At 46.1% G+C, this 14,812-nt stretch overlaps 1 protein-coding gene across 1 annotated transcript; it reads right to left on the reverse strand.

Annotated features, from left to right (window-relative positions):
- Positions 1–12,797: 12,797 nt before the first annotated feature.
- Positions 12,798–14,360, reverse strand: LOC104547862 (zinc finger protein 239-like). The gene is made up of 2 exons (XM_010193712.1): positions 14,309–14,360; positions 12,798–13,865 (listed from the first exon to the last, which is right to left on the reverse strand). The coding sequence occupies exons 1-2, from the start codon at positions 14,358–14,360 to the stop codon at positions 12,946–12,948; spliced, it is 972 nt and encodes a 323-aa protein (XP_010192014.1). The 3' UTR covers positions 12,798–12,945.
- Between the last annotated feature and the right edge of the window lie 452 nt (positions 14,361–14,812).

Genomic DNA, 14,812 nt, shown 5'->3' on the forward strand with positions numbered 1-14,812 from the left:
CGCTGTGGACATGTCATGGTGATGGGCTGGATACCGTGAGGTGACTGCAGTGGAAAAGATACAGAGCAGCAAGCAAGGCAGGCCTCCCTGAACCTTTGCAGCCACCAGCCATGGACTCTGTTTCAATTGTTTGTTTCATCGGGGAAGCAAAGGCTTTTGTAAGAGACAGACTCCCACGAACAGCGCTCGATCTCAGAGGCTGTGGGGGTGTGCCAGCAAAATGAGGGCAGGCACCCTGCTTTCCAGTGCCTTCCATTCTGCGCTGGAAGGCAGCCATGTCCCTACTGTTCCTGCAGCCCTGAACTACAAGTGAGGCTTCCTTTGTGCCTCTTGCCCTGTCTTGTGTGCAGAGAGAGGCCTGTGTGTATACCTCTTGCTCTCTCTGTCTCCTCAGTTCTCTGTTTGGATCAAAAATGTCTCCATACTTACACTTGGAGCCTTTTCTGTGTCATCCCTCTGCTGGGAGGAGGCCTTGTTTTTATAGCTGCAGGCTGCCTCCAGCTGATTGGGCCCTAAATCGTGAAAGAAAATGTACATCCTTTCAGACATTATAGAAAAGGACTGATGAAGTTTTACTTTGGCAAGGGCTGAACAGAGAGAGAGAGAGACAATTATGGGCTGGTTTGTTCAATATATTTAGTTCTGTTCGTTGTGTGATGAGAGTTGCAGGTGAGATTGATGTATTGTTTTGAAAGTGAATCCAAGTAGCTTTTATTGTGATGAGAGCATGATGTGTTTTTCCCCCATCCCCAACTGTGACTTGTTTTGATACGGTTGCATTTTCTTGCAGCTGAGCTATGACCCTGTACAGCTTCAAGCTAGAATATCTACTCCACCATATCATAAGCAGTGCTCCAGCCCTGCTGGCACTCTGCTTCCAGCACCACCAGACATCTCTGCATAGCGAGTGGCCTTTTTTGTTTTAAAGAAGCAAAAAAGGGGAAAGTCTCAGTGAGAGGGCAACTGCAGATCTTCATTCTGTGCTACTGGTATTACTCCTTTCTGGTTATGGTTCCCAGACATTGAAGAGAGCAGTAGCACCAATGGAAAAAGAATTAACACTGTGGATGAACACAAGCTTTGAAAGTCACCTTTTTCACTTACAGCCATGTCATTCACTGCAGTTGTGGCAATGGTTTTAGTGCCTGTTGTCTCAGGAACAGCTGAATTTAGAAGTGAGTGCTTCAGACCTTCTGGAAGCCTGATATTCTGGTTTTCATAGGGTATAATGCAGTAATTTCTTTAATTTTTAGCTGCTGAAATGATAATGTGAAGGAAAATGATGGCAACATTTTAAGGTCTAGTATCTTGATCCCTATTTTGCCTAGAAAGAACTCGGCGCCGTACTGTGTTATGGACATTGTCAGCCTCTGAAATGCTATCTCTGTTGTTACTCTAGAAATTTGGGAAGCTGACTGGCCTCAGGTGCTCACTTGCAATACTGTTTTAAACACAAGATTTATTAGCATCACTGCAGTTCTCCATAAAAATGATAGATTAATTTCTGTGTTACTCCTTTGCCAGATCAGTTCATCAGGAATGATAAGGGGAGGGGAAGAATAATCTCCATAGATTTGATGACAGTGCAGTTTTCATGCTAGAAGGTGAATTGATGAAAGGATGGCTTGCTTCTCTTCCCACACTGCTGTAGCGATGATTGGAGTCTTGGAAATGCCAGTCCTGGGTTTTCCTGGCCACAGAAGGATTAGCCTGCAGGGGCATACCGTCATCGAACCTCAGAATGGTTTATGCAGGAAGGGACATTTAAAGACCATCCAGTTCCAGTCCCCCTGCCATGGGCAGGGACATCTTCCACTAGATCAGGCTGTGCAAAGACCCATCCAACCTGGCCTTGAAAACTTGCAATGATGAGACATCCATGACTTCTCTGGGCAACCAGTGTCTCACTATCCTCATATTAAAGACTGTCATCCTTCTGTCTAATCTAAATCTGCCCTCTTTTACTTTAAAACCATTGCCCCTGGTAAAAAGTTTTTCTGTTTTTATTATAACCCTCCTCTAAGTACTGAGAGGCAGCAATAAGGTCTCCCCAGAGCCTTCACTTCTCCAGGCCGAACAACCCCAACTCTCTCAAGCCTTTCCTTATGTTTCCCTTTTTCCCATCATTGGGGACTTCAACTGACTGTCATGACTTTTCAGATGGGGAGGGTGGCTTAGCAGCTACATTAGCTACATGCCAACTACATCTATTTGTATTATGGCTAGAGAGACTAAATTTTAAGTGTTTTCATCTTTTCTCATTTTTAGTGTATGTTCCTAGAAAAATCACAGCACAGTTAAGAAGAGGTAGGCAGGTGGCTGGCATCTGAGGTCTCTATGACGTTGAGAAGTCTACAGAGCTACACTACATGTTATTTTAAATGAAACATTTAATCCCTGACACTGGATACTAGCAGCAAGAAATGTTGATGTTTTGTTAGTCTGAAAACCTTCAGAACTCCTATGCCATGAATTTCAAGAGAGTTTAGCCTGCTGTCTTTTCCATCAGACATCCGGCAGACCCAGGAAACATTTTACATAGAAATTTGAAAGTGCATCAGCAACAATTACTTTGTCAGAAAGGGGCCAGACCAGGGATTTAACAGTTCCTGAATACCTCAGTCTTTTAAATCACACTGAGAGCCAGAGCATCACAGTCTCATCATTTCAGTTGTGTTTGTCCCTTATCGCAGTCACTGTAGTTTATTTGATCAAGCCCTCAGGAACAAGTGGTATGTATTAAAAATACAAGCCTTCCCCTCATTTATTTGAATCAGTTTTGTTTGCTTGATGTTGGTACTGTAGGGTATTTGTACACTATGTGTAGGAAGTTGCCATTTTATGTATCTAGCTTATAAATAAGTAGTTGCAAGCTAATCATCCTAAGAAAACTATTTTAAAAGTAGAAGCAACTGTTCATAAGAACTGTCTGACATTTCTTTTGAATCTAAGTACCGGGAAAAGTATTGAAGATTTTGTAAGTAGTGATTCAGTGATTTTTACCAGATGCTGAAAATTTCAGCCTCAAAAAAAAGAGGTCTTAATTCTCGGAAGTCGGGTCTGGGCAGCACCTATCAGTTTGCTCTGTCTTTGCTCTAAAATTTTAGGTTTTATATCTTCCTATACAAATGTGAAGGAATTTTCAGTTGCTGATAGTGTCTCTTCTCAGGCCATCTTTATATTTTTCATTAGAAATGCATCTGCAGCAGCACCAAATGGACCAAATCAAAAAGCGAGGGGTGACATAGAGTAGGGCTTCCACCTCTATACCTACACAACCCCAGCGACCTGTGACTCCTGGGGGCCAGAGGCTGAGAGGAGCCACTTGTTTCAGAAAGGAAGCAATGGGTTGTATCTGCGCCACCTGCAGAATGCTGGCACTGGAAAATAATGAGCCTGATCATTATGGGGGGGTCTCAAATTATAAATTTCCCAGTGATCAATTTTTATTGCTGGCATAAAACTAAAATCCTTTTCCTACAGGATATGGATGTCTGGGTCATGTCAAGGGGCAGGGATGGTAAAATAAAAGAGCCCTTAGAGCAACAGCAGGATCAAGCGTCAGCGGTAAATTTGGCTGTGCTGTCAAAAACGTGATCTGGGCTACTGAAAGAAGGTTTGATATAATGGAATGGTAAAATAAATACCAATGGTAATGACTTCTCAGCAGTTCCAGTGTACCCAATATCCATAGACCATTTCCACTGAAACAGAAAATTTACAAAATTAGCATTTCAAATACTTACAAATTTTGAGAATCTCCAATATGTATCACCTGAGGCAAACTGCTAGAGTTGTTCAGGTCTTTGTGCTGACATATAATATTTGGGAAGGAACTGCATCAACAGCCTTTGTTCCTGGGTCAGAGATGGCCATCAGCAGCGTGCCCCAGGCCCGCCTCACCTTCCCTGCAGCCAGCAGCTGTGTCGAGTTTCCCCAAGAGGTCCCAGCTTCATCTGCGATGTCTGGGTCCCTCCGTAGGTCACTAAACTGTGGTTTTTGCTCTGGCTTGTGACTCTGGGTACCCACTGCCCGTGGATCAGCAGTTGCGCTGCTTTCCTGACCTTTTCCAGCAAGCCTCCCGTAGGTGAGCAATACCTGTTCACCTGTAACAAGTAAGACAAATGGTTTTGCATACCACCAAAGACACTTTTACATTCCAGTCCTCTCCAGTTAACTAAAACTGGCTAGCGAAATCTGTGTGAGGGAGTAGCAAAGAAAGTATTGGGCACTGTGAGATGGAAGTGGCCGTTTGCAGGGAGGAGAGAGGGGGCATTGTCAGAGCATTTTTTTCAGGGAGTTTTGGGAGAGTGAACCACGTAGGGATGCCACCACTGGAGTGTGAGCAGTCTCTTCCCATGAGAGTGATCTGACATGGCGCAGCACAGCTTTGCTTCGTCATTTGTACCATCGCAGGTTGTCTTGAGCCAAGTGACTGCTAATTCCATATACTCAAAGCACCTGGCTTATGCCAAAGGTCTCTGCTCCTGGACTCGGTCAAGGAATGAGCTAAAGGTGCTGCAGGTCTGGCCCCATGACACCTGAAATCTGTGGTACAGCATCTCCACCGGGCTATACTGGCCATACGTGCTTTCTGCAACAGCTGTGCCATTGAAACCACTCTTAAAGCCCCTTTCCCATTGCCTGGGAGATCAGAAAAGAGATCCATTACATCATAAGATGGGATGGACAGAATTTTGATAGGATCTTAAAAATGCCAGCTGGATTACCAGCATTAGAAACAGAAAAAAGAATAAAGTTAGATAATACTAAAGGGATGAATCTGCCATGATTCCCATGTGAATTCTCTTGTGACCTTTAGAATTGCTTTTCGACATTCACCCCTGCCTCCATGGGGTCTTTTCCCAGGAGACGCCTTCACCTCCTCTCCCTTTCTGCCTCTCATTTTTGTCATGCTTGTGATCCCTCTCTGACCCCTCTGCTTTCCTTGGCTGGTTCCCGCTAACCTTCAGTGCTGCGCCTAGGGGTTCCCGTCAATTTAGATGTAGAATGAGTGGCGTTTTTTAAAAAGACATTTTTACCCCCTATAAAAGCAAAAACGACAGAATACACAAAACCCCAAGCCCTGCAGATATTCTCTCAAGCCTGAGCAGGGGTGTTACTCGAAACATTTTAAAAATTAAATCTGAACATAATTTCAAATCGAGTAGGTATTGTTTTCAACCCCAGGGCAGCTGCAGTCAGAGCTCTGAAGTGCAAACAACAGAGGCAAATGCATTCAGTTTTCATCATCCTTGGTGAGAGCGGTGGCAGGGAGAGGCAGCATTTCAGCAGTCACAGAAAGCAAATGGCATTCCAAGATGCTATTACCTACATTAGAGTTCAGAAATATGAATTAGAAGTTGACAGGCTCATTTTAAAAGCAAAATTCAGTTCAAGAAAATGTCATGGTTTTAATCTCTAATGCCTGGTGCTGGTTCTCCACCATACCTGCTCACTTTACACAGAAATTATTTTATTTTTCTGCAAAGCTCATGCTCTGAGAACATCATGCCCTTTGTGCCCCCAGCACCAAAATGAACTCTGGGGTGAAAGAAGCATCTCTACTGCGCACCCCTATCCCAGGCAGGCAGCCCTCACAGCATCAACACCGTCCCCATGGTGCATCCCAACAGACTCACCTTTAGCTCTGTTTGTGCAGATTACACAGCCTGGGGACTCTGTGCTGGGAGCGAGGTGCCCACTGTTGCTGACTTTTCACAGACCCTGTCGACAGACGCAGCCCAGGGGTACAGTCTTCCTGCTGTTTATCAGTGAGCTGGGCTTTTTATTTTCTGCTGCTGACCCACAGCAGCCATTCTCCCCCCGTTACGCAGTGAGTGAGTGGCTTTCTTCGCTGTACTCGTCTTTTGTTATTTTATTTAGATTGTCCTTCTCTCCTATAATGAACTTACTTTCAAACTGGAGGGGTGGGGGGGGTGGGGGAGAAGGACAGAACAATACCCTGTATAATGAAAGTACAACACTTTTATAGCTTTTTGGGACACATCTTCATTCCCAATTACCAAGCATTATACATTTTCCATGCTTGCAGTTTCAAAGTTGTTGCTTTTGAGTTGTCACCATGGAGAATAAAAGCAGGAAAAGCTACTGCCAATCTGCCTTTTTATTATCCTGCAGGCAAACAATTTGCCCATTTTTTGCTAAGAAATGAGCAGTTTACATGAGCAGTTTTCAACCCTTTTTTGATTAATGGGCAATAAACCAAACATTTTCCAGTGGAGCAGCAGACCCCTTCATAAATTTCATCCCGAGCTCACAAGATAACACATACGAGCACATTCTGCCCAGCCTCCTTTCACCCAAGAAACCCCTACGAGTACCCCATGGAGCCACACTACTTCACAGAAAGGAGAAGCTCTCCCCTGGTTTTGCAGTTCTAAAAACATTTTTCCTGTGGATTTTATTGGGAAACTTTTGTCTTCTTTCTACAGACACATTCTTTCCTTTTGGCAGTTTGACCCCTTTGTCCTTATGCCTGTAGTGCTCTGGACCGATGTTTCTCGTCTCTCGTAAACAAGTAACTTCATTCAGATCCTGTCTCAACACTATAAATAATGGATGCAGCCTCTCACAGTGTTTGCAGATGTAATCTGAACTGCATTTACACGTTTAGGTCCGTATCCACTCGGTATTATTGGCCATCAGGTGCAGGAGCAGCATGGGCAGCTCCCAGCTCTGGTCTGTATCATCCTGTGCCATCCCTTGGCTCCTCAGTTTGCTCCCTGTGGGAAGGGAAGTGACCCAGGGCCACCCGTTTCTTAGGGCAATGCTGGTTAAGCCCCAGTGAGCTCAGCCCCGCTCCAGAGGCCTCTCCGAAATGCCGGGCTGCATCACAACATGACGTTTTCTGGCTCTGTGCTGAGTGAACGCTCCAGCTGTATACCCTTAGCAAATACGGGTCCAGGCTCAAGCATCACCACGCATCTCACAGTCTGCATCCTACCAAGCCAGCCCTGGCCCCATGGCCAAAAATACCAAGCCATCTCCCTCCTTGGAGACCCACCAGGCCCCTCAGCACAGCACTGAGGGGAAGCCATGTATCCTGAAACAGTACCCCCTCCTTCCCCACACCCTTCTGTGCTGGGGCGAGGAGCGGGGGGGGGGGCAATTCAGCTCCTGCTTGGCCCAAAGGAGCCCACTGACTCAGCCAGGGTTCCCCACTGCGTTTCAATCGCCCCCTCCCAGACTGAAAGAGGGGGAGGAGGGGGGCGCCTCGCCGCCGGCCGCGCCTGTGCAGGGGCGCCCCCTGGCGGCCCGCTCTTTTTTTCCTTCCCCAAATGTGGAGGTGCTCAGTGTTTCTTTGGGCCTCTAGTCCTTCTTCTTCCCTCAACGCCACCTCCCCAAATGAAGAAGTCTCCGAACCTGTAAGAAGAAGGAAAGATGCCCATACCTTGAAGACAACTTGGAGTGGGGAAGACACGACAACAGAAACACTGAGCGGTCACTCAGCTCTGTGGGAAGCTGCTGCTGGCTGGGGGAAGTGAGGGGGAAGCCACAGGTGCTCCTACGGCTCCCACAGTAACGTGTGGTTACCCCTCATACAGGTACGGTTCTTCTGTGTCCACACTCAGTTGGTTCCCTCTCTGAATTAGGGAACTAACTGAAAAAATTTGCCTAAAGTGGCACAGGACCACTTACTCCAGTTAGTCCTCACTGTGGGGTAGAAATCCTTTCTGGTTATATCTCAAGTTTGTTTCCATGAGCTGTAGCAGGTGGTGGTGATTTTCATATCCCAGTTATCACATCTTCTCTTTGAGCAACAGATTAGTCAGCACACTTGTCTCTGAATAGGTACTCCAGGGTAGTGAGAGTTTGAGCTCCAACTGGAGGTATTTTACACTCAAGAGCCTGCTAAATGATTAATTTATTTAGTCTCTTGAAGTTCCCTGCTTCCTGGCAAAGCCAGAATCTGTGTTTCTACAGGCCTCAGTCCTGCTTACCTTGGAACTGCAAGTTTTGGCAAGGATTTTTGCATCCAGCAAGGTGGAGATCAGGTAAAACTGCAGCATAAAAAGCTAAAAGCTTTACCTCTTAAATACACAATGTCGTGTCCTACCTAAGGACTACTGCATCTATTTGTCATCACTAAAGCTATGTGCAATCACAGAGAAGACGCTTGTGGTCCATGCAAGTAGACCTCCAACTGAAGGATGGAGAGGTAAGTATGGGTAAAGGAAATGAGCCAAATGAGAGGGCATAGCCCATTGCTGCTGCTGGCTGTAGGCTCCCCTTAGGGAGCAGCCCTGTGGCTGACAGTAGCCCCCTGTCAGAATCCCCGACAAGGGGGACTGGAACCCATCACTCATCTTCAGATCAGTAGGTTTCTGCAAGAAGGGTGAGGTTAGTAAAACGAGGACTACCTTAGCTATATAAGCTCTTCCTAAATTTCTCTTTCAAGTTTTTGGCAAACTTAGACCTTAAAGGGCAGGCCCACACAGTTCAAGTCTGAGGAATACCTGAATAAAATGCAGGTCTTACAAATCTTTAAGCATGTGCTTGGCTACTATTGCTAAGTGCATGCAGAAAGGATATGTGGGCCTGGTACGTGCAATGCTTTCCTTCAGAACTTGGAGCCCCAGCACCTTGAGCTGAACGTGACTGTCAGCAAGATCAAGTGTTCATGGCTACTGAGAAAGTAAAACTACCCAAATTAGCAAAACCAGAGTCTGCACACATCTCAGTGCAGCCAGTTTGCAGAGACTGCACTGTGCACCCCTGGCAGCTAGAACTGACTGATGCAACTTGGAACCTGCACCTTTGCTGAACTGAGCTCCAAGACCAAGAGGAGAGCACTTGGTCCCATAGACAAGTGACCTTCACCTTACGACCAGAGGGACAGAACTTGCGTGGGTAACAGACTCGGAGCCTAAGGTATGTTTAAAGTTGTTCTGGGGGAGTGAAATGTGGTTTGTTTGTTGTTCTTTTTTTAAAATAGAAATGTATATATTTATATTTAGTAATGTTTGTCTTCACTTCTGAGAAGAGAGATCTGAGGCTGCCTTCTGTTCAGGCTAGTATGGTGCCTGAGTGGAAAATTTTGCTCACCAGTTTCAGTAAGATGCAACTTAGGCTGCTGGGTCTTGTGAACAGTTGTAAAAGCGGACTTACTGCAGTAGAGCTCTCTAATCAAGAGGTCTCCATGGACAGCCTGTCATCCTGATGAGAGACACTTCTTAATTAAGCAAAGATGCCGCATTGTAACTGAAACAATTCCGACATCTCCCAGCTTCTGTCATCCTATCAGTGAGTCTGGAGTTACAGAGCTCCCAACAAGAAGAGGTTTTAGAGGATTTCAAACAAATTATAATTCTGGAAGTTCAACACTCCAGCATGTGCAGCATGCAGAGAACACATTTTAAAAATGTGTTTGAAAAGCATTAACACAATTTTGTGCTACTGCAAAGATCTATGAAAGGAAGAGTGCAGGTAGCATCCCAAGTATTGCTGGGGAGACCTGAGATCCACGCACTTCTGTGGAAAGCTCAACTTTACTTGGAGGCAAATCAATTAAAAAGCAGCCCTTGCAGCTAAGCTTAACTGAGATCCTGTTTGAGCATCTCAATCACATTGATTTAATGATTAAGCTTGTTTAGATTAATGGGAAAACCAGAAAGAATCCATCATCAACATATTGGACAAACTGTTTAAGCTGAGGGAGGACACTGGTGTTTGTGAAGCAGCTGGTAGTGATAGCGTGGAGGAGGAAAGGAAAACAGCTGCCTGCAGATAAGCACTAAATTAAAGCACAGGAGCAAAGTGAAGGGGAGTGTGCTGCTGTGCTTCAACACATAAGTGGCAACACAGGCAACTGAGAAATGCTGCATGAATATCGATCATCTTACTCAGCTGATTTGTACCCTTAGGTTATGTCTACACCAGTGTGTAATATAGCCCCAGGGAGTGAACCTGGGTGTTCAGTCTTTGATCATCTGCTCTGCTTAAGAGATTAGAGGACTATATTCTATACTATATCCTAGAATAGTCCACAGTGACTCCAGTTGCTCCTGAAGGACCACCAGTTGAACAAAGCTGTCCACCACAGTGCCCTGCAGGAGCTACGTGTCTAGGAAACCAGGGCACTGGCACAACAAAATCAACACGTGGTCTGGGCCATGTCTAGTTAGATGGGAACCTGGCCTTTTTGAAATATGAAAGCCAGATATCCAAGAAATCAAGCAGCAGAGTTACAGGCAAGTCCTCTCAGCACTTTTAGTTGCTTTTCCTGGAAAGAGGCTGGTCTCCAAATGGACCACTGCTCATTCTTCCTGTACATCTATGCATGACTAAGAGAGAATATGAAAGGTGTAGGACAGAAAATGCCTTCAGATATTGTTTCTTAGCACTCCCCTTTCCCCCCACTCCCAGGTAAGGGAACCATATATTAAGCTGACCTGTATGCTGTGGGCTTGGAACTAAGGACTTTCTGACAACTGAAGAGAAAGAGCATGAAGTGCCCTGGCGTGACATGGCAAGAGTGATCAGAGTGCAGACACAGGGGCGTGCACTGCCTAGCAGCAGTCTCTGTAGGAAGACTCACTGCATGCAGATAATGCCCATCAGCAGGTTCTCCGTGTGCCCAGGTGGAAAAATAAACAGAAGCTGTGGTAGAGCCAGAGTGTGCCAAGGAGCTCCCCTGGGCTAAAACTACTTGGCTTCTGTGCCCCTGCTACCTTTTACTGTGTAGATGTCACCATCCTGTTCATTGCCTTGCTTTGCTCCTTCCACAAACATACATGATAGGCTGATATTCTAACTCAGAGGCAAGAGATGTTTTCAGTCAGTTTATGGGGCAGAGCTACCATTCAGAATAAATACATATTTTGGTAATAGTATGTGCAGCAAGGTCACCATGGAAAGGAATTGTAGTTTCCATCATGTTGTGGCAATGGGGGTATGCATCTTCCTGATGGGGCTGGGGGAATGCAGAAACAATAAAGGCAATGTGTCAGGCTTTTCCAGGTCTAGTCCTCCCTAAAAGCATTAAAAAAGAAAAGAAGGAAGAAAAATGACAAACATCTTAAATGCTTTGTTTCTTGGGAACTAACAGCAATACTGGCCACGTTATTTATTTCCTTTTTGGCCTGTGTGCTCTCTGCCAACACCAAGGCTCCCAGTGGTATGTACCCTACTACCCAGACTGGACTAATGCAGTTTAAAAATGAACTCTCCAAAGTCTGTAATTTAAAAATGTGGATCATCATATGGATCTGACTTAGGGCACAGCCATGGGAGCAGTTAATAAGCACAGCTGTATTAATTCATGCTCTAGGGGAGAAGGTGGGAGTAGAGTGAAACCAAATGACTTAAACCAGCTCTACTGCCAAGGGAGCATGAAGCCGTGCCCTCTGTGACAGCAACTGGTGGCTAAGGGAGGAATGGATGTAGCTGCATTACTCAGCCAGTAATGCCAGTCACATTCCCTCTGTTCACAGCTTGCCTGCTTCTTCAGGATCCTGTGCTCTTCTTCCTGAGCATTCTCTTTGCCTTTAGTGATATCCCCCATTTGGGAGCTCATCTCCCTGTGAAAGCTCACTCTTAGCATTAGGCCTAGATGCTGTGCTGAAAATAAAAATTCTACAGCACAACAGATTCGATCACTTAATTTTCTTGCCTAAAGCACACTGTGATTTCTTCCCCTGTTTGGCTCCGTGGGTGGAACAGGCAGTTCAGTATACACTGCCACGTTCATTACAGGGAGTTCTTCCATGCTAGAGATATTAACATCTTTGTTATTACTGCCAGTTCTCTCCTCCCCCGTACCAAGCAGTCGCCTGAGCTGTAATTCCTTTCAAGGACAGACTTCCAGTAGTAGTATTCTCCTCCTCAAAGAGAAGAAGATCTCTTCAGAGGTCAGTTCCTTCTGCTTTCTAAGAATCTTGCCTCCCCCACATTCCTTAGAAAGTAATGATTGAAGATGTCAAAACCACTTGCAAAAATATCACAGAAATTCTAGAAATCCGTGTCATAATTACCTCTTTGTAATCATTAACAAAACTGTAGCATTTGAGTTAAAAAGTTTTATGCAAGAAAAAATGTTTAACATTTAATAAAAAATCAAAGTTTGACATAACTTATTTTTCAAATGTCATCCTTTTTCTGTTCATCAGCTGACCATTAAAAGATCACAATTAAAAAAGTCATCCTAAATACTTTTAAAAGCCTTATAAAAACATTATAAAGTGCCACTCACAAAAGCACCTAAACAAGAATCCGAGAGAAACACCTATTAGGATGTTAATTTACTTAATTGCTGCTGAGGACTAAGTTGTCAGACGGCAGCCTAATTTGTGGAACTGTCAATTCAACAACCATACAATCCGGCAAAAATACCATTCCTACATGTGCCACCCACCCCGAGCATCAGCTGGGCCCATAGCACACATGCAGAGGCACCCAGCACAGTGCTGTGGAGTTTTAAAATAAATAGATGCTCACACCAACCTAAACCCAGGTGGGAGATGTGGATTCTAAGGGAAGCAATCATCCCAGACTGTGGCCTTACTGCGAGGGAAAACTGAGGCAGCTTGTACAGAAAACAGGTAGGGATATTAGCTGGTTTTTACTGGGATAAACATCACTCCTCACTGGAAATAACAGAAAAAGGCACTGATCCTTGGAGCATCTCTGTGCTCTCCTCTCTCTGGCCTTGAACGTACCATACCATATAAGCACCTGTCATTTCCCCATCCCCAAAAGAGTGGCTCAGAACCACCGTACCACAGTGAACATGCATTCATTCGTTCAGCAGCGGCCTCCCTCTTCTGCTCGAGTGTCTGGGTGGTATTCCCAGACACATTTACCCAGAAAAGGGGACAGGCTCTGAGGGCTCCCTCCCCCAAAATTCACGCCCCATATGAGGTGTCCACGGAACAGCTCTGTGTCTTCCCAACCTATGGTCCACACCGCCTTCTCCCCCACCAACTACTCTGCATGGTGCTTCTGGTGGCGCACCAGCTGGGGCTGGAAGCGAAAGCTTTCCCCGCACTGGGTGCAGCGGTACGGCTGCTCCCCGGTGTGGATGCGGGTGTGCTTGATGAGGTTGGAGTTGCCACTGAAGCCCCGGCCGCACTGGCTGCATTTGTAAGGCTTCTCGCCAGTGTGGGTACGAGCATGGTTAATGAGGTCAGAGCTCTGCCCAAAACGTTTGCCACACTGCCCACAGGCGTAAGGCCGGATGCCGTCGTGGGCTCGCTGGTGCTGAAGGAGGTGGGAGTGTTGGCTGAAGCATTTCCCGCAGGCTGGGCACTTGTAGGGCCGCTCGCCTGTGTGCATACGCTGGTGTTTGATGCAGGTGGAGCTGTCGCTGAAGATCTTCCCACACTCGCTGCACACGTAAGGTTTGAGCCCGGTGTGGATGCGCTGGTGCTTGAGGAGGTTGGAGCTCTGGCTGAAGCTCTTCCCGCACTCGGCACAAGTGTAGGGTTTCTGGCCTGTGTGGATCCGCCGGTGCTGGATGAGATGGGAGCTCTGGCTGAAGCCCTTGCCACACTCCCCGCACAGGAATGGGCGCTCCCCAGTGTGCATTCTCTGGTGCTGGATGAGGTGGATGCTCCGGCTGAAGCCCTTGCCACACTCGGAGCAGATGGTGGGTCGCTCTGCACGAGGGACTCGCCGTGAGGCTGCTGCCACCCTTCTTTCCTGTATTTTCACCAGGCTGATATCAGAGCAAGGCAGCTCAGCCTCTTCTTCCTCTTCACAGCCACCTTGCTGAGCCTCTGAGGAACCATGCTGACATCCATGGCTGTCCCCAAACCGTTCCTCTCCTCCTCTGGACGCCGCTGCCAACACACCCTGCAGATCTGCGCTTGCAAGGTGATCCTGAAGGAGACCTACCACACCACCTGGAAAAAAAGTACGACTCTGTGATTCTCGCTGAGAAGCAGCACAACAGAGAAGGGGCAAACTGTTCTCCTAGGGAGCCTACTCTGCACAGTGCAGGAGAAGCAGGAAAGGGAAGGACTGTGAGCAAAAGGAAACCTAACTGCAGGAGAGGCCGTATGGCCTCACCATGCAACCCAGAGCATGAACGGCAGAGCCAAGGGCAATGCTACAGGTGTCTCCTTGGCCCCAGGAGATCTTCACATTTTGTCTTCTTAATATTCGGTCTTCTCATACATACTCGTAACAGCAGGCTGACAAAGGCAGGCTGTCTGCCTGCCCTGAGGGGGAAAGAGCAGGTCTCAGTATGAGCTGCATGAAATGAAGTGGCTTAAATAACACTGAGGCGGCTCAAAGAGCACTTTGCTTGCTCTGTGTTTATAAACCTATCTAACTTATTCCTCACCTATGAGTGTCTCCTCCAAGGCCTCATGATGTTGTTCTTCTCCTTGGTCCATCTAGGCAGTTACGTCAGGTTCAGCTATCAGGAATCCTTCTTAATGAAGCAAACAAAAGTAATCTTAGTGGAATATTCAGCAAGAGCTGGTCATATAATATGTCTCAAAATCTACCACCCCTGCTGATTATGGGGAACAAGTAGAGTGGTTGCAGAAAATAATGGAATAAACTGAGCAACAAACATTTATGGACATCCTGTGCACTACTGAGATATCTGGTGTCAGATACTTTTTCTTTCCTTAAAGGAGATTCAAGGTTGCCCCTCTTCTGGTAAGCGATATACATTAGGACATACACAAGACGTGCTGGACTCAGAACTTGTTGACAACAGTCACAGATATAGGTGTAAGCAAACAGCAAAACTCAGCCATACTTACATTTCTTTAATAATCACAGCCAAAAGACTACTCTCCTATGATTATTTTTAACGGAAAATGAATCTTTAGTGGTC

This window comes from Mesitornis unicolor, unplaced genomic scaffold, assembly GCF_000695765.1.
Source record: "Mesitornis unicolor isolate BGI_N332 unplaced genomic scaffold, ASM69576v1 scaffold48601, whole genome shotgun sequence".
Classification (NCBI taxonomy): Eukaryota; Metazoa; Chordata; class Aves; order Mesitornithiformes; family Mesitornithidae; genus Mesitornis; species Mesitornis unicolor.

What these genes read in the sequence shown, in the direction of transcription:
- LOC104547862 (XM_010193712.1), bottom strand. Translation starts at nt 14,360, where the DNA reads ATGGACCAAGGAGAAGAACAACATCATGAGGCCTTGGAGGAGACACTC. An exon ending in CTTGGAGGAGACACTCATAG is followed by an intron (nt 13,866 to 14,308) that starts GTGAGGAATAAG and finishes CTTTTTTTCCAG; the next exon opens with GTGGTGTGGTAGGTCTCCTT.